General features: G+C 48.0%; 1 protein-coding gene across 7 annotated transcripts in view; it reads right to left on the bottom strand.

Annotated features, from left to right (window-relative positions):
* Window positions 1-17935, bottom strand: part of LOC137352779 (uncharacterized) — a 40914-nt gene extending 22979 nt beyond the window's left edge. For 3 of the 7 annotated variants that reach the window (XR_010969779.1, XR_010969780.1, XR_010969782.1), the window contains exons 1-4: window positions 17605-17935; window positions 12118-14837; window positions 5702-5767; window positions 2998-3261 (exon numbers count right to left, since the gene is read on the bottom strand). Coding sequence is in view for 1 of the 7 variants with exons in the window: in XM_068018593.1 (XP_067874694.1) it covers window positions 2998-3261; window positions 5702-5765 (328 nt within the window). In the remaining 6 variants the exon portion in view is untranslated. Of the gene's footprint in view, window positions 1-2997; window positions 3262-5670; window positions 5768-12117; window positions 14838-17604 lie in introns of those variants that run through there. The other 4 variants (XR_010969781.1, XR_010969784.1, XR_010969783.1 and 1 more) reach the window with 4 other exon arrangements.
* Between the last annotated feature and the right edge of the window lie 1757 nt (window positions 17936-19692).

Raw genomic sequence — 19692 nt, 5'->3', positions numbered from 1 at the left:
CACAAGCCAAAAGACTTGCAGGTTGGTAGGTAAATTGGCCATTATAAATTGCCCCTAGTATAGGTAGGTGGTAGGGAAGTATAGGGACAGGTGGGGATGTGGTAGGAATATGGGATTAGTGTAGGATTAGTATAAATGGGTGGTTGATGGTCGGCACAGACTCGGTCAGCCGAAGGGCCTGTTTCAGTGCTGTATCTCTAAAACCTAAAAACCTAAAAACAGGAAATGCTGGAAATACTCAGCAGTTCTGGCAGCATCTGTGGAGAGAGAAGCAGAGTTAACGTTTCAGGTCAGTGACCCTTCTTCGGAAGTGACAGATATTAGAAATGTACAAGATTTTAAGCAAGTAAAGCGGGGGTGGGGCAAGAGGTAACAAAAGAGAAGGTATTGATAGGGACAAGGTCACAGAGAATAACTGACCAGAAGGTCATGGAGCAAAGGCAAAGGGTGAGTCAATGGTGTGTTGAAAGACAAAGCGTTAGTACAGAGAGGGTGTTAATTGACAGAAAACTGAACAGCCCCAAGCACAAACATGAAAACAAAACAGTGGGTAGGCGCTGTAGTAACAAAATAAAATAAAATCAACAAAAAATAAAAAATGAGAAAAAAAATAACTAAACGTAAAATGGGGGGCCCGTCATGCTCTGAAATGATTGAACTCAATGTTCAGTCCGGCAGGCTGTAGTGTGCCTAATCGATAAATGAGATGCTGTTCCTCGAGCTTGCGTTGATGTTCACTGGAACACTGCAGCAATCCCAGGACAGAGATGTGAGCATGAGAGCAGGGGGGAGTGTTGAAATGGCCAGCAACCGGAAGCTCAGGGTCCTGCTTGCGGACTGAGCGGAGGTGTTCCGCTAAGCGGTCACCCAGTCTGCGTTTGGTCTCCCCAGTGTAGAGGAGACCACACTGTGAGCAGCGAATACAGTATACTACATTGAAAGAAGTACAAGTAAATCGCTGCTTCACCTGAAAGGAGTGTTTGGGGCCTGGGATAGTGAGGAGAGAGGAGGTAAATGGGCAGGTATTACACCTCCTGCGATTGCAGGGGAAGGTGCCATGGGCAGGGGATGAGGTGGTGGGGGTAATGGAGGAGTGGACCAGGGTGTCACGGAGGGACAGAATGCTGACAGGGGAAGGGAAGGGAAGATGCGACTGGTAGTGGCATCACGCTGGAGGTGGCGAAAATGGCGGAGGATGATCCTTTGGATGTGGAGGCTGATGGGGTGGAAAGTGAGGACAAGGGGAACCCTGTCACGGTTCTGGGAGGGAGGGGAAGGGATGAGGGTAGAGGTGCGGGGAATGGGTCGGACACGGTTGAGGGCCCTGTCAACCACAGTGGGGGGAAATCCTCGGTTGAGGAAAAAGGAAGACATATCAGAAGCACCGTCATGGAAGGTAGTCCCACAACATTTAACATACCGTTTGTCTTTACTCTCTGACCTTCTGGTCAGTTATTCTCTGTGACCCTGTCCGATCAACACCTTCTCCTTTGTTATCTCTTGCCCCACCCCCTGCTTTACTCGATTCAAACCTTTTACATTTCTAATATTTGTCAGTTCCGAAGAAGGGTCACTGACCCGAAACGTTAACTCGGCTTCTCTCTCCGCAGATGCTGCCAGACCTGCTGAGTATTTCCAGCATTTCCTGTTTTTATTTCAGATTTCCAGCATCCGCAGTATTTTGCTTTTATATTATGCTAATCTAATGAGTTGGATTTCATGATTGTTTTTGAAGCTAACAGATTTTCCGTCCACTGATTTCACCAGAAGAGTAGCAAAACAACAACACCCTGCATTTATGTTGCACTTTTGACGTAGTAAAATGTCCCAAGGTGTTTCACAGGAGTGTAAATCAGACATATTCTGACCCCTGAGCCACGTCAGGAGATATCAGGGACCGGCGACCAAAAGCTCAGTCAGAGAGGTCGGTTTTTTTAAGGAGCATCTTAAAGGAGGAGAGAGAGAGAGAGAGGCGGAGAGGTTTAGGGAGGGAATTCCAGAGCTTAGGGCCCCCAGGCAGCTGAAGGCACGGCCGCCAATGGTGGAGTGATGGGAATCGGGGGGATGGGCGAGAGGGCGGAATTGGAGGGAGCGCAGAGATCTCGGAGGGTTGTAGGGGCTGGAGGAGGTTACAGAGATAGGGAGGTGTTGTCGGGGCTGGAGGAGGTTACAGAGATAGGGAGGGTTGTAGGGGCTGGAGGAGGTTACAGAGATAGGGAGGGTTGTCGGGGCTGGAGGAGGTTACAGAGATAGGGAGGGTTGTAGGGGCTGGAGGAGGTTACAGAGATAGGGAGGGTTGTATGGGCTGGAGGAGGTTACAGAGATAGGGAGCGTTGTGGAGGCTGGAGGAGGTTACAGAGATAGGGAGGGTTGTAGGGGCTGGAGGAGGTTACAGAGATAGGGAGAGGGTGAAGGGAGGCCAGTGACGGATTTGAAAAGAAGGATAAGAATTTTAACATCGAGGTCAAAAGCAAAATACTACAGACATCTGAAATGTTAACTCTGTGTTTCTCTTCACAGTTGCTGTCTGACCCCCCGAGTATTTTCAGCATTTTCTGATTTTATTTGAAAACGAGGAGCATTTCTCCAATTCCCCCCTTTTGAAAGTTACTATTGAATCTGCTTCCACCGCCCTTTCAGGCAGCGCGTTCCAGATCACAACAACTCACTGCGTCAAAAAAATTCTCCTCCTCTCCCCGCCCCTCTCTGGTTCTTTTACCGATTATCCTCAATCTGTGTCCCTCTGGTTACCGACCCTCCCGCCACTGGGGACAGTTTCTCCTCATTTACTCCATCAAAACCCCCTCATGATTTTGAACGCCTCGATTAAATCTCCCCCCTTAACCTTCTCTGCTCTAAGGAGAACAATCCCAGCTTCTCCCAGTCTCTCCACATTGACTGAAGTCCCTCATCCCTGGGACCATTCCGGTAAATCTCCCTCCGCACCCTCTCCAAGGACTCGGAGTTTGGGTTAAAGATTATTCTTTTCACACTCACTTTGCACCCGGAGTCCCTTTGTTATTTGCGGCTCGTTTGTTCCGTGTTCTAAGAAGTAATTGTCGGCATGTGTGTCTGAAAACTTTGGAATATCGACATTGAAACATTCAGACTTGTTAAAGTACACCCTGTAGGATTTATCGGTGCAGGTGACAAAACTACAAATTGTTTTCAGCTTCTTCTTCAACACAGGGCGTGTAGAGTTGTGTACACATTTCCGGAAAGTCATCGTCAGTGAGTTGCCCCTGCACGCACTTTGCACATCTGAAACAGAAAGAGCCAGTTCTGGTCAATATCTCAATGCCGGACATCGAGTAATAAAGAATTTCCAGCACAGAAACAGGCCGTTCGGCCCATCTGCTCCCGTGCTGGTGTTTCTGCCCCACACGAGCCTCCTCCCACCCGCCCCCTCTCTCCATCTCACCCTATCACCATATCCTTCTATTCCTTTCTCCCTCGTGTGTTTATCCAGCTTCCCCCTTAAATACATCGATACTATTCACCTCAACCACTCCCTGTGGGAGCGAGTTCCACATTCTCACCACTCTCTGGGGAAAGAGGTTTCTCCGGAATTCCCCATCGGATTTATTAGTGACTCTCTTATATTGATGGACCCGAGTTCTGGTCTCTCCCCCCACAAGTGGAAACATCCTCTCTACGTCTACCCGATCGAAACCCCTCCATCATTTTAAAGACCTCAATCAGGTCACCCCTCAGCTTTCTCTCTCTCCTGTTTAGTTTTAGGTTAGTTTAGAGATACAGCACTGAAACAGGCCCTTCGGCCCACCGAGTCTGTGCCGACCATCAACCACCCATTTACACTAATCCTACACTAATCCCATATTCCTACCACATCCCCACCTGTCCCTATATTTCCCTACCACCTACCCATACTAGGGGCAATTTATAATGGCCAATTAACCTACCAACCTGCAAGTCTTTTTGGCTTTATTCCTCTCCACAAACTAACTCCAGTGACCCACTCTCTCCCCATATCCCTGTATCAATCCCAAACAAATCCCAGGGACCAATTCAGTAAATCTTCACTGCACTGCCTCTGGTACAAGTCTATCCTTTCTCAAATATGGAGACTGAAACTGAACACAGTATTCCAGATGCGGTCTCACCAAAGCCATGTACAATTTTAGTAAGACTTTTTTATTCCTGTACTCCAATCCCCTTGCCATAAAGGCCAACATGCCACTTGCCTTCCGAATAGCCTGCTGCACTTGCATGTTAACTTTGAGCGTTCCTTGTACGTGTACCCCCAAGTCTCTCTGAACATCAACACTCACCAGTTTCACACCTTTTAAAAAATATTCTGCTTTTCTATTTTAACGACCAAAGTGAACAACTTCACACTTCCCTACATTATACTCCATTTGTCCACTCACTTAACCTGTCTAGAACTCTTTGCAACCTCTCTGCATCCTCCGCTATAACCTAACAGATAAGCATTAAAAACTGATCAAAACGATGAGAAAGAAGGGATGGAATCTGGAAGTGCTACCCATCTCCTGCCGAAGCACAAGAGCTGGTGAGGTGCTCAGAACACGGACAAAAAGGGAGAACAAAAAAACAGACATGATTGTCACTGTCAGCAGCCAGTTCGGACTCAGTAAACGAGTGTTTTTCACTTCAAAATGATTAATCTGTGCACACAAAAATTACCGACAGCTGCAAGAGAGGGTGAGAGGAATAAACATTGAAGTTAAAGATAAAAATTCGAGTAAATTAAATTGGAGATAACCCACAGCGAGTTGGTCAGCTATATTCCACATTCTTGCGTCTGTCTGATTTTCTCTGCGGTCTGGTTCAGTATGTTGCTTTCGGTTGTTGGTGAAGGACTGAATGCAATTGTTTTGTTTCCCCCTCGGGGGTTAGCGTGCAATGGCACTTGGGGACGGTGATTGTAGACTTTGTCCCTTTGATTGTTCTGTAAGTCAGCTCCTTGTCTCTCCTTTTGTCTCTCCTCCACTGTGTGAGGCCTCTGTAAAGGGTCACTTTGCCTTGCGTTTTTACTAATAGTTGTTTGAAAAAGTACCTTGTAGAAGGATTCGAAGAAACGAATCCCACTGCCCCGCTCTCTCCCCATAGCCCTGTATCAATCCCCAAACTAATCCCACTGCCCCGCTCTCTCCCCATAGCCCTGTAACAATCCCCAAACTAATCCCACTGCCCCGCTCTCGCCCCATAGCCCCGTATCAATCCCCAAACTAATCCCACTGCCCCGCTCTCTCCCCATAGCCCTGTATCAATCCCCAAACTAATCCCACTGCCCCACTCTCTCCCCATAGCCCCGTATCAATCCCCAAACTAATCCCACTGCCCCGCTCTCTCCCCATAGCCCTGTATCAATCCCCAAACTAATCCCACTGCCCCGCTCTCTCCCCATAGCCCTGTATCAATCCCAAAACTAACCCCACTGATCCTCTGACAGTACAGTGACTCCTCAGTGCCGGTATAGGGAATGTCAGACTGGATAATGCAGCTTCAGTGACTCTGAACTCGATTCACAACCCATCTGCTGTTGCCTGTCTTTTCAGGCTATTAATGCTGAGGCACTTGCACCGTCCGTTTGCAGGGGCACCCCCGCAACCTCTGACCTTGAGGTGCCACCTGAACCCCCCACCCCCCCAACCCACCCGACGGTCACAAAGCTCTTTGACGTACCTGTGAACTGGTACTGGGTGAAGCAGCTTACCTTCTGCAGCAGAAACAGTCTGGAGAATCAAAGAGAACCCAATTACTGTTCCAATCACGTTCATGTCTGCAAGAAAGGGAAAAAAAATTACATTTCTCTAGCGCCTTTCACCAAAGACATCACCACCTCAGGACATCCCCCAGTGCCTCAGAGCCGATGAAGGACTTCTTTTGAAGTGTGGTCACTGTTATAATCCAGGAAACGTGGCAGCTGATTGATGCACAGCAAGATCCCACAAGCAGCAATGTGATAATGCCCCAGATCATCTGGTTTTTTTTTAATGATGTCGGTTCAGGGATAAATATTGTCCCCAGGACACCGGGGAGAACTCCCCCCCCTGCTCCTCTTCCAAATAGGGGCCGTGGGATCTTTTACAACCACCTGAGAGGGCAGACGGGGGCCTCGGTTTAATGTCTCATCTGAAAGATGGCACCCCAGACAGTGCAGCACTCCCTCAGTACTGACCCTCCGACAGTGCAGCACTCCCTCAGTACTGACCCTCCGACAGTGCAGCACTCCCTCAGTACTGACCCTCCGACAGTGCAGCACTCCCTCAGTACAGACCCTCCGACAGTGCAGCACTCCCTCAGTACAGACCCTCCGATAGTGCAGCACTCCCTCAGTACTGACCCTCCGACAGTGCAGCATTCCCTCAGTACTGACCCTCCGACAGTGCAGCACTCCCTCAGTACTGACCCTCCGACAGTGCAGCACTCCCTCAGTACTGACCCTCGGACAGTGCGGCACTCCCTCAGTACTGCTTCATATCATTCTATTCCTTTCTCCCTCATGCGTTTATCCAGCTGTTCAGGACAGTCCTCTCAGGGAAGTGCTACGTTTGACCCAACCCCATATCTTTAAAGCCCTGACAGGCAGGAACCTGGGGAGAGAGCCGGGGGAAATGAGCAGATATAAATCCCCGGTCAGTCCCCAGCTGGAGCGCTGCGTCCAATTCCGGTCCCCACACACTTCAGGACGGGTGTCGTGTCCTTGGAGAGGGTGCGGAGGGAGATTTACTGGAATGGTCCCGGGGGAATCGGATGGATACGTGAAGGGGAAAAATTTGCAGGGCGAACAGGGGACGGAGCAGCGGGGCGGGGGGGGTGGTTGAGTGGGGACTAACTGGATAGATCTTTCAAAGAGCTAGCACAGGGACAATGGGCCGAATGGACTCACTCTTTTGCCGCACCATTGTAATGATGCAGCTGAGGGGAAGCGTTGTGCCGGAAAGGTGTGTCCCGCCCACCTGAAATTGTTTCTAAAACTAAAAAGTATTTTGCAATTTACGTGAGATCAGACGCAAAAGTGTTTTTCTTTTTCAGACAAAAAGTGAGCTGAGGAATGCTTGTTGAATCTGAATCAACCGCATTGCAAAGCGATGAGCAGGTAGAGCGCCTGGGGGGGGGGGGCTCAGCAGACAGCAGTCATAAAAGAACGTACACAGAGACCAATTCACAGAAACCGGGCAACGGTTACGCAGTCCTTTCGGCCCGTCGCGCCTGTGCCGGCTCTCGGCAGGAGCAATTCGCCTCGTCCCCACTCCCCCCACCTCACCACTCCAAATGTTCACTCTGCAGGAAATTAGCCAATCCCCTTTTGAAAGCCCCGCTCGAACCTGCCTCCACCAGGCTCTCAGGCAACCAATTCCACATCCCAGACACCCGCTGCGTAAAGACGTTTTTCCTCGCGTTGCACTCGAAATAGCGGAATGGTCCGATCTTAGGATTCAATCCATTTTTCCCCGTCCGTTCCCCATCGCCCTGAGACCGTGTCCCCGCGTTCTAGATTCCCCGACCAGCGGAAATAATCTCTCAGCCTCTACCCTATCCGACGCCTTCAGAATCTTATATGTTCAGGGAATACAGGCCCGATTTACTCAGCCTCTCACACACAGGACAACGCCCTCATTCCCAGTGACCCATCCAGTGAACCTTCCCTGCACCCACCTCCAGTGCAAGTATATCCTTTCTCTTATTCCTGTAATCCAATCCCCTTTGCCATCAGGCTGAACATGCTATTTACCTTCCTCACTGTGTGCGACACCCACATGCTAACCCGTCTGCATTCCTTGTACAAACACACCCAAGTCTCTTGGAACATCGACAGGTGACAGGAGTGGTGGCGAGCTCTTAAAATCAACCTCAAAGAACAAAGAACAGCACAGCACAGGAACAGGCCATTCGGCCCTCCAAGCCTGCGCCGATCTTGATGCCTGCCTAAACTAAAACCTTCTGCACTTCCGGGGACCGTATCCCTCTATTCCCATCCTCTTCATGCATTTGTCAAGATGCCTCTTAAACGTCGCTATCGTACCTGCTTCCACCACCTCCCCCGGCAGCAAGTTCCAGGCACTCACCACCCTCTGTGTAAAAAAACTTGCCTCGCACATCCCCTCTAAACTTTGCCCCTCGCACCTTAAACCTATGTCCCCTAGTAACTGACTCTTCCACCCTGGGAAAAAGCTTCTGACTATCCACTCTGTCCATGCCGCTCATAACTTTGTAAAACCTCTATCATGTCGCCCCTCCACCTCCGTCGTTCCAGTGAAAACAATCCGAGTTTATCCAACCTCTCCTCAAAGCTAATGCCCTCCAGAACAGGCAACATCCTGGTAAACCTCCTCTGTACCCTCTCCACAGCCTCCACGTCCTTCTGGTAGTGTGGCGACCAGAATTGCACGCAATATTCTAAGTGAGGCCTAACTAAGGTTCTGTACAGCTGCCACATGACTTGCCAATTTTTATACTCTATGCCCCGACCGATGAAGGCAAGCATGCCGTATGCCTTCTTGACTACCTTATCCACCTGCGTTGCCACTTTCAGTGACCTGTGGACCTGTACGCCCAGATCTCTCTGCCTGTCAATACTCCTAAGGGTTCTGCCATTTACTGTATACCTGAAACAAGTTTCAGACAGATCATAACAACCTGGACATTACCAGGGTCCGAGCATCTCTCCTCAATAACACACCTCCCCACTGAAGAGTGTACAGAGGCGGGCTCTCGGGTTTGCGACACAGAAGACTTCGAGACAACATAATTTCGAAATTACGTCAAAGTTTATTCAGAACTGACCACGCAATGCATGGTGAGAGACAGTCTCAACATTAACAGTTCTGGAAAAATAAAGTATAATCTTGTTTCTTAGTGGACAATTCAATTCTTAAAATCTAAATATTGCTCCTGCAAAATATTTAAGACATCCAACAATGTTTAAAGTAACATTGACCTTAAATTCCCGAGTAGAAAGCGACAGAAATTAGCGAGATATCTCTGTCCCAGTTAAAAGCAGAAACATCATTGCCTCACCTCACCTTTACCATGAGAGATCTTGTCGTGAATCCAACCGATCTCAAGATCCACTGCGTGGTTCCAACATTTATACTGTTACTAAACTACAGAATCTTTTTTTTGATGTACGGGGATGTTACGTCTTTTCAAGTAGGTTTGAACTCTTTTCACCCGATTACCCCTCATTGAGGCTGCATTCCGTCACACCGACATTCAATGAGATCACGCTTGTATCTGTAGCTTAATGTCATTTCCCCGCCTCGATTCCATGACACTTAATCCCCTGACTCAACCAAAAAAAAAGTCAATCTCAGGTTTGAAACTTGAACCTCAGCTTTGTATAGGGCTGCAGTCCCGATGATGTCTGCTTACAGAGTTGGAGACAGGACAGAGTGATTGCATTCCCTGAAACTAAACGCCTATCCCCCATATTGCCCCACCGACCTGGCATGACCCACCCCTTTGTCGCGAAGCGGAACAGAGTTCATCACAGCAGCTGAATTCAGACTGCATCGGGCACCGAGCCACACAGCAAAAGATATTCTGACTGCACAGCGAGATCCCACAAACAGCAATGTGGTATTGACCCAGATCATGTGGTTTTTTTTTTTAACCGCGATGTCGGTTGAGGGATAAATATTGTCCCCAGGACACCGGGGAGAACTCCGCCATCACCCACGCCCGCCACCCCCCCCCCCCCCACCCCAACCCGGCCCCCACCCTGCTCTTCTTCCAAATAGTGGCCGTGGGATCTTCGACACCCACCCAGAGAGGGCAGACGGGGGCCTCGGTTTAATGTCTCATCTGAAAGATGGGACGTGAGTAACGGCAGGGAATGTTGGCTCACACAAGTGCCAGGCAATGACCATCTCCAATAAGACAGAATCTAACCATCTCCCCTTGACATTCAATGGCATTACCATCGCTGAATCCCCCACTATCAACATCCTAGGGGCTACCATTGACCAGAAACTGAACTGGAGTAGCCATATAAATACCGTGGCTACAAGAGCAGGTCAGAGGCTGGGAATCCTGCGGTGAGTAACTCACCTCCTGACTCCCCAAAGCCTGTCCACCATCTACAAGGTACAAGTCAGGAGTGTGATGGAATACTCTCCACTTGCCTGGATGGGTGCAGCTCCAACAAGACCCGAGAAGCACAAAGTGCCACAAATGTCGCTTGCCACTTTATCAGCCCAAGTCTCAATGTATTGTCCAGGTCTTGCTGCATGTGGGGAGGGACTGCTTCAGTATCTGAGGCGTTGCGAATGGTGAACACTGTGCAATCATCAGCGAACATCCCCACTTCTGCCCATAAGATGGAAGGGTCAGTTTCAAAACAGTAATCAAAGGTTAGTGGAATGTCAGCCATTATATCTGGAGTGTGAGAATATAAAGGGGAGCAGGTTTGAGACAGTTTTACAGAGCTCTGCACAGACCCATCTGCAGTCACTGTCTTCAGTTCTGGGCCCACCCCTCAGGAAGGATATACTGTCCTCGGGGGCAGGGTGCAGTGCAGTTTCACCAGAATGACCCCGGGGCTGAAAGGGTTAAATTACGAGGACGGGTTGCACAGACTGGGCTTGTATTCCCTCCAGTGTGGAAGATTAAGGGGGGTGATCGAATCGGGGGGGGGGGTTGAAGATGATAAAAGGATTCGATCGGGTCGATAGAGAGAAACTATTTCCTCTGGTGGGGGGAGGGGGGAGTCCAGAACAAGGGGGCAGAACCTTAAAATCAGAGCCAGGACGTTCAGGGAGTGATGTCACGAAGCACTTCTTCACACAAAGGGGAGTGGGAATCTGGAACTCACTCCCCCAAAAAAGCTGTCGAGGCCGGGGGTCAATTGGAAATTTCACACCTGAGATTGATGGATTTTTGCTGGGTGAGGGGATTAAGGGTTACAGAACCAAGGGGGGGGGAGATGGAGTTAAGATACAGATCAGTCATGATCTCATTGAATGGTCTAACAGGCTCGAGAGGGGCTGAATGGCCTCCTCCTGTTCCTGTGTAACAGTCTCGAGAGGGGGCTGAATGGGCCTCCTCCTGTTCCTGTGTAACAGGCTCGAGGGGGGCTGAATGGCCTCCTCCTGTTCCTGTGTAACAGTCTCGAGAGGGGGCTGAATGGGCCTCCTCCTGTTCCTGTGTAACAGGCTCGAGAGGGGCTGAATGGGCCTCCTCCTGTTGCTCTGTAACAGGCTCGAGGGGACTGAATGGGCCTCCTCCTGTTCCTGTGTAACAGGCTCGAGAGGGGGCTGAATGGGCCTCCTCCTGTTCCTGTGTAACAGGCTCGAGAGGGGCTGAATGGGCCTCCTCCTGTTCCTGTGTAACAGGCTCGAGAGGGGCTGAATGGGCCTCCTCCTGTTCCTGTGTAACAGGCTCGAGAGGGGGCTGAATGGGCCTCCTCCTGTTGCTCTGTAACAGGCTCGAGGGGACTGAATGGGCCTCCTCCTGTTCCTGTGTAACAGGCTCGAGAGGGGGCTGAATGGGCCTCCTCCTGTTCCTGTGTAACAGGCTCGAGAGGGGCTGAATGGGCCTCCTCCTGTTCCTGTGTAACAGGCTCGAGAGGGGCTGAATGGGCCTCCTCCTATTCCTGTGTAACAGGCTCGAGTGGGGCTGAATGGGCCTTGTCCTGTTCCTGTGTAACAGGCTCGTGAGGGGCCGAATGGGCCTCCTCCTGTTCCCGTGTAACAGGCTCGAGAGGGGCCGAATGGGCCTCCTCCTGTTCCCGTGTAACAGGCTCGAGAGGGGCTGAATGGGCCTCCTCCTGTTCCTGTGTAACAGGCTCGAGAGGGGCCGAATGGGCCTCTTTCCTGTTCCTGTGTCACAGTCTCGAGAGAGGACTGAATGGGCCTCCACCTGTTCCTGTGTAACAGTCTCGAGAGAGGACTAAATGGGCCTCCTCCTGTTCCTGTGTAAATCATACTCGGATTCCAGTGCAGTGACAGAATTAGTAGGGTGGTGTCTCGAATTCTGTGGAATGATTGGATGGGAGTCTTGAGCAAGTGTTTCTGTTCAATTGCTACTTGTACAGAGTAATTTGGGTTTAGTAAACCCCGTCAGTTACAATTGTGGTTCAAAACCGAACTTGTTCACTGCCACTGAGTAAAAAATTAAATTCCTCACCTTCTCAACCCCACAAGTGACTCCAGTGCCACACTCACGGACTCATCCTGAATTACGTCAGCTGTCTGGGAAAGGAAGATTGTGCAATGGGTGTTGTGTTCTGCAGTCATTGACTGGGAAAATACCCGATGTGAGAAACGTAGCCCACTTGATAATAATTTACACCAAGTCAAACTCTGAAGAAGTAAGTTTATTTAACGGTCTTGCAAGATCGGGTGTCCTACAAGCAGGCACACCGATCAACATATTCAGTTCATGTTTATACAATACAAATCCATTTGTCCACGCCTTTATTTTACATTATTGGTTATAACGTATTATGACACTAACCTATCCTATGGTTGCTACAGTCTCCTCCTCTGTTTACTTCTCCCCCTACTCTAACTTTCTAGCCCCTAACTCTTGTTTTTGTTTTACCTTATTTGGCTCTCCATTATGTGTTTTAACTTGCAGCTGTCAGCCTTTATCTTAGTGGGGCAGTTTCTTATTCACTACATCCTTTGTTCTAACTCTTGCTGTTTCTCTTTTATCTGCCTAAGCACAATTTTTAAGTGATGTACTGTCCCAAGGTCTGTACTTACATACCCTTATCAGTTCTCTTTGTCAGTGATGTACTGTCTTAAGGTCTCCACTTACAGACCCTTATCAGTTCTCTTTTTCAGTGATTTCATTAGGTTGTGCACAAATGACTTCTTGGTAACTTTCCACAAGCTGTAGAAACAACATTTCAGTATTTCTTATTCTCACAATTCCCCCTTTTCTTTTACTTAATCCTTGTTGTTTTCTGCATACTGCGGAGGGTTCTCATATGTCCTCTCAAATCCTCTGAGCATTATTTCAGCCGCCTTTTCAATGTCTGTATCTCCGTTGATACTATCCACTTTGTCATTACCTAACAGGTACATACTCTCTTCCTGGCCTCTTTGTATTGACATCTGCTTCGTCAAAGCTGTCTCAATCAATCGCTGTGTCAGCCCTCTTACACAAGGAATAATACAACACCCGATGGCTATTAGTATTCCGACAACCGTGATCAGGGAGGTAAAAACCGAGATTATCATGCCTTTCCATTTTCCAAACCAGGATTCAAGCCACCCCGTCAGGGAAGTGTCTGCTCCTGAATTTTCAGCCATCTCCTCTGCTAAAGTTGTTAACCCTTGCAGTGCTCGGGTGATTGAACCATCGAGTGCTGTGTTATTTGGGATAAATGTGTAACATTTCCCTCCTAACATTATACACACACCTCCTTTTTCTGCTAAGATCATATCTAGAGCCAGTCGATTTTCCCAAGCCATTCTACTAGTGGCGTCTAATTGTTCAGCTATACCTTTTACCGCATCTCTAGTATAATTTATAAATCTTTGTTGGTTGTAATAAATATAATTTATCCAATCTACATTTTTGTTAATTGTGACCCACCAAAACAAAGACTCGAAACCGGCGGTTATTTGGTTTCGGGCCTTGAATTCATCAGGTACCCCTCTTGGGACCCCTATGGAATCCAAGTACACCTGGTCGTCAAAAGAGTTCGCTATCGCTTCCCTTTTACCCCTTTCCCTCGTTATTATCTTTTGTTTCTCAAATGCCAAGGTGAATGGTATTGCCAATTGAACAATTGCGCACGTCCCCTTCCACTGGGAGGGTAGGGTCTGTCTCAGGATTTTTCCTCCGCAATACCACCATAAATCCGCTCTGGGGACATTCAATGATGAGTAGTTCCCTCCCCTGACTCTTCCAGTTACATCCTCAGTCTCTATGCATGACTTCAACTCTCCCATATTTCTGGTTAGCTCCGCACCGTGTCGACTTACGCATGGTGTGTGATTCACACCGGTGGCTAAAAATGAAGGGGGAGTCCTTGAATCTTCTTTCTCTAGGGGAGGGAACATTATTGACAAGGATATGCAAGTTTGAATACCCCAAGCCGTCTTATCCTGATATAGGGCTAACATGCATTCCATGCCCTTTCGGTCACGCTCCCACCCCAGCGGGAAAGGTACTACTTGAGCTATCGGTCTACCAGATGCACAAGCATAGCAATTGTTTTTGTTCAAACTTTTTACAGGTAATTTTATCCATTCTACCCAGGCATTTGTGTCCCCGTAACCGGTTTCTATCTCAATTGTCTTTCTCAGGTCCTTTACCTCTATTATTTTTACTATGTTAGGATCGTTATGAGAGGTCCCTTTTAGTTTGTTAGATGGTTTACCAATCTTATCTATTGTTACCTGAAAACAACATTTTAATTCACCTTTCCTTTTCCCTTCTCTAACTGTTACTCCTTGTTGTCTAATTGGAAGTGGGTAATCCAAAAACATCCAACCCATTTTATTTCCTGGCTACTTTTGAAAAGAAAGAGAGAGAGAAAAGGCACACAATATTACAGACAGTATTTCCGCGCTCGCGCCGTTATATTAAAAAAAAAGTTCGTTACTCAAAGTCTTTTTAGCTTTATTTTCAATGGTTCTTCTGTTAATTCGGTTGTCCAAGTTCCTTCCTCGGCCGGGGGTTGTACCGGCCCCTTGATTCTTGTGTAGTGGGTCCAACCTCTTTCTGCCGTTCTTATGGCTGTTTCAGTGGTTAGGAGAGTCTGGTATGGTCTTTCCCACTTCAGTTGTAGTTTAGTCTCTTTCCACGATTTCACCAGAACCCAATCTCCTGGTTGGATCTTGTGCACTGCAAATTCGAGAGGTGGTGTCTGTGTTAACAGGCCTTGCTTCCTGAGGAATGACAATGAGGAAGACAACGCCAGTATATAGTTCTTTAGAAACGAATCTTTAGTTTCTAAGGTTGGCATCTCGCCCCTGGTTCCCATATAGGGTAATCCGAATAGCATTTCATAGGGGGACAGTCCCACATCTTTTCTAGGGGCTGTCCGAATTCTGAGTATCGCTATAGGTAAACATTTTGTCCAGGGTAACCTTGTTTCAAGTATCAGTTTGGACAGGTCTTTCTTTAAGGTCTGATTCATTCTTTCCACCCGCCCTGAAGAGGGAGGGTGCCAAGGGGTATGGAAGTCCCATTGGATTCCCAATCCCCTAACTATTTCTTGTAATAGCTTCGAGGTAAAATGACTTCCTTGGTCTGAAGTGTTGTGGCTGCCACAGCTTGCACACACTCTGGCCATCCCTTTTAGCTATTTCATTGTGGTTTCTGCCACTTAAAATCAAAGCTCAGCAAAGCTACTATTCCTAACTTGGCTATATTTCCCATTAAGCATTGTGCCATGCCTAAAAGCAAATATAAAAAAAACTCAGCAACTGCTGAATCAGAAGGGTAGGCTGAGCCACCCTCTAACAAGGGGGCGTGTATTAGCCTGGTCGGTATGTTTTTCATTCGAACTTTGTCATGTCTGGCTGATAAGAAGAGTGCTGTTGAAGTATAATGTCTCGCTCTCTCTCTCTCTCGCTCTCTCGCTGTACCAGCTGCAAGGCCAAGCTGCCTCTGCAGCCCTGAAGTTATGAAGTCATTTCTGATAAGCTGTCCCTCCCTACAGCACTGAAGCTAGCTTGTTAGCAGTACATGACTGATTAATTGTTTCAGGGTAGGCTGAGCCACCCTCTAACAAGGGGGCGTGTATTAGCCTGGTCGGTATGTTTTTCATTCGAACTTTGTCATGTCTGGGTGATAAGAAGAGTGCTGTTGAAGTATAATGTCTCTCTCTCTCCCTCTCTCTCTCGCTGTACCAGCTGCAAGGCCAAGTTGCCTCTGCAGCCCTGAAGTTATGAAGTCAGCTAGCTTGTTAGCAATACATGATTGATTAATTGTTCCATCTTAAATGTTCCCATGTAATTCTGTTCTTAAAAATTCTAAAATCTAAATTCTGTTCTCACAGTCCCCCCTTTTGATTCTTCAAAACTTTTTTAAAAATCAATCCCTTGATCCCACCTGGGTGCCTTTAATGGTCTCTATTTGTCTAGAAACAGCCTTCAACACCCAGAGGGGTCGCACTCAATATGTCGCCTGCTTGTGCCATAAGAGGGGCCTGCGGTAACTCTGTAAAGGCATAAGTTTTGCAGGGGCTTCAACTACTTGTTTACAACAATGCCTTTTACTATCAGATTTCTAAGGTCTTTCATCTGGCCCCTATGGCCGATATTATTGTTCTGCCACTGCGGGTCTTGATTAGGGTATTTCTGTTCAGCTGGTTCGTTTCCCCCTACCCCGAGAGGGTTTTCTCTTTCCCAAATTTTCAGGGGTCTTCTACGAGGACTTTCATTTCCTTTTTAAACACTCTTACCTCTCCTGACGTTAATGGTGCACTAACAAATCCAATTTCATTATTTCCTATTGGTACCTTTCTCAAGGGCATCATTGTCTTAGGAGACTCTCTGTCTCTATCGTTGTCATTATCGTCGGGTTTAGGGGTGGTCCTTCTTGCTGTCCTTAGATCATATTTGGGTCTTTTTCTCCTTGGTTTTTGACTCTAAATCCCAATACTCCAACATCCGTCCCAATGGACTTTCTGGAGGGATGTTGCCGGCAGACTTTCCTTGTCTCCCATCGTCTTCCTTTTTAGACGATTTATTTCCCATGGTTAACTGAAGGGTCTTGTACCCTATGGTATTCACCTCCTTACTGAAGGGTCTTGTACCCTACAGTATTCACCTCCTAGCTGAAGGGTCTTATACCTTACGGTATTCACCTCCTAGCTGAAGGGTCTTATACCTTACGGTATTCACCTCCTAACTGAAGGGTCTTGTACCTTATGGTATTCACCTCCTAGCTGAAGGGTCTTATACTGCCCCACAGTATTCACCTCCTAACTGAAGGGTCTTGTACCCTACGGTATTCACCTCCTAGCTGAAGGGTCTTGTACCCTACGGTATTCACCTCCTAGCTGAAGGGTCTTATACCCTACGGTATTCACCTCCTAGCTGAAGGGTCTTGTACCCTACGGTATTCACCTCCTAGCTGAAGGGTCTTGTACCCTACGGTATTCACCTCCTAACTGAAGGGTCTTATACCTTATGGTATTCACCTCCTAGCTGAAGGGTCTTATACTGCCCCACAGTATTCACCTCCTAACTGAAGGGTCTTGTACCCTACGGTATTCACCTCCTAACTGAAGGGTCTTGTACCCTACGGTATTCACCTCCTAGCTGAAGGGTCTTATACCCTACAGTATTCACCTCCTAGCTGAAGGGTCTTATACTGCCCCACAGTATTCACCTCCTAACTGAAGGGTCTTGTACCCTACGGTATTCACCTCCTAGCTGAAGGGTCTTATACCCTACAGTATTCACCTCCTAACTGAAGGGTCTTGTACCCTACGGTATTCACCTCCTAGCTGAAGGGTCTTATACCACACAGTACTCACCTCCTAGCTGAAGGATCTTATACCTTACGGTATTCACCTCCTAACTGAAGGGTCTTATACTGCAGGACTGTAAAATTCACTCCTCAAGGACTTTTAGTACTTAGAAGGTCTTATCCTACAGTTAACCATAAGTCACCAAGATAATACTTAAAAGTCGTTTTTCTGACCTTGGTCCGTGCACGGAGTTGCCTGACTTCACGTGTGTACCTGCCGCACTAAATACTCGTTCAGAGTGACTTCCCTAGGATCGTTTTCAGTCAATTACTCGGGTCCGCTACCAACGAGAGAAACGAGACCGTTTTTAAATTAACGGGACGCGTCTTCTCGTCTGTCGTCGGCCGCGGTCCCGGCAATGATGAAGAGATCCCGGACGAGCCCCCAATTGTGAGAAACGTAGCCCACTTGATAATAATTTACACCAAGTCAAACTCTGAAGAAGTAAGTTTATTTAACGTTCTTGCAAGATCGGGTGTCCTACAAGCAGGCACACCGATCAACATATTCAGTTCATGTTTATACAATACAAATCCATTTGTCCACGCCTTTATTTTACATTATTGGTTATAACGTATTATGACACTAACCTATCCTATGGTTGCTACAGTCTCCTCCTCTGTTTACTTCTCCCCCTACTCTAACTTTCTAGCCCCTAACTCTTGTTTTTGTTTTACCTTATTTGGCTCTCCATTATGTGTTTTAACTTGCAGCTGTCAGCCTTTATCTTAGTGGGGCAGTTTCTTATTCACTACATCCTTTGTTCTAACTCTTGCTGTTTCTCTTTTATCTGCCTAAGCACAATTTTTAAGTGATGTACTGTCCCAAGGTCTGTACTTACATACCCTTATCAGTTCTCTTTTTCAGTGATGTACTGTCCCAAGGTCTGTACTTACATACCCTTATCAGTTCACTTTGTCAGTGATGTACTGTCTTAAGGTCTCCACTGACATATCCTTATCAGTTCTCTTTTTCAGTGATTTCATTATGTTGTGCACAAATGACTTCTTGGTAACTTTCCACAAGCTGTAGAAACAACATTTCAGTATTTCTTATTCTCACACCCGAGTAGTGTACAAATCAATGGAGCTCGGAAAGGCAGAGAGATTCGTCACTGAGTGGGGCACAGATCAGCCATAATTTAACTGAATGGCAGAGGGGCTGAACGGGCCTCCTCCTGTTCCTGTGTAACAGGCTCGAGAGGGGCTGAATGGACCTCCTCCTGTTCCTGTGTAACAGGCTCGAGAGGGGGCTGAACGGGCCTCCTCCTATTCCAGTGTAACAGGCTCGAGAGGGGCTGAATGGGCCTCCTCCTGTTCCTGTGTAACAGGCTCGAGAGGGGGCTGAACGGGCCTCCTCCTGTTCCTGTGCAACAGACTCGAGAGGGGGCTGAACGGGCCTCCTCCTGTTCCTGTGTAACAGGCCCGAGAGGGGCTGAACGGGCCTCCTCCTGTTCCTGTGTAACAGGCTCGAGAGGGGGCTGAACGGGCCTCCTCCTGTTCCTGTGTAACAGGCTCGAGAGGGGGCTGAACGGGCCTCCTCCTGTTCCTGTGTAACAGGCTCGAGAGGGGGCTGAACGGGCCTCCTCCTGTTCCTGTGCAACAGGCTCGAGAGGGTCAAAATGGGCCTCCTCCTGGTCGTATATCTCTAAGATTTGGGGCGGCACAGTGGCGCAGTGGTTAGCACCGCAGCCTCACAGCTCCAGCGACCCGGGTTCGATTCCGGGTACTGCCTGTGTGGAGTTTGCAAGTTCTCCCTGTGTCTGCGTGGGTTTCCTCCGGGTGCTCCGGTTTCCTCCCACAAGCCAAAAGACTTGCAGGTTGATAGGTTAATTGGCCATTATAAATTGCCCCAAGTATAGGTAGGCGGTAGGGAAGTATAGGGACAGGTGGGGATGTGGTCGGAAGATGGGATTAGTGTAGGATTAGTATAAATCAATGTTCGGCACAGACTCGGTGGGCCGAAGGGCCTGTTTCAGTGCTGTATCTCTAAATAAAACAGAAATTTCAGTGGCGTGTATTGCAAAGACACACCTCAGGGTGGACATTGTTACTGACCTTGATTTGAACGCTTGATTCTGGCAATTGCACAAATGACTGCGCAGACTATTTTTGAACACCATGACAAGTTAACAAGCCCAAGGACATTATTTAATCCCCACTTTCGAACCAAGTGGATCACTGTACCTGGGTTTGCTGAGTAATAAAAATTGTCAGGGTCTGCTCCTGACAGTTAGAATGGTGATAAATTACCTTCCTGTA

Source organism: Heterodontus francisci, chromosome 39 (genome assembly GCF_036365525.1).
Source record: "Heterodontus francisci isolate sHetFra1 chromosome 39, sHetFra1.hap1, whole genome shotgun sequence".
Classification (NCBI taxonomy): domain Eukaryota; kingdom Metazoa; phylum Chordata; class Chondrichthyes; order Heterodontiformes; family Heterodontidae; genus Heterodontus; species Heterodontus francisci.
Note: the sequence above shows the minus strand (reverse complement) of the source record. Positions and strands in the feature narration are given on the sequence as shown.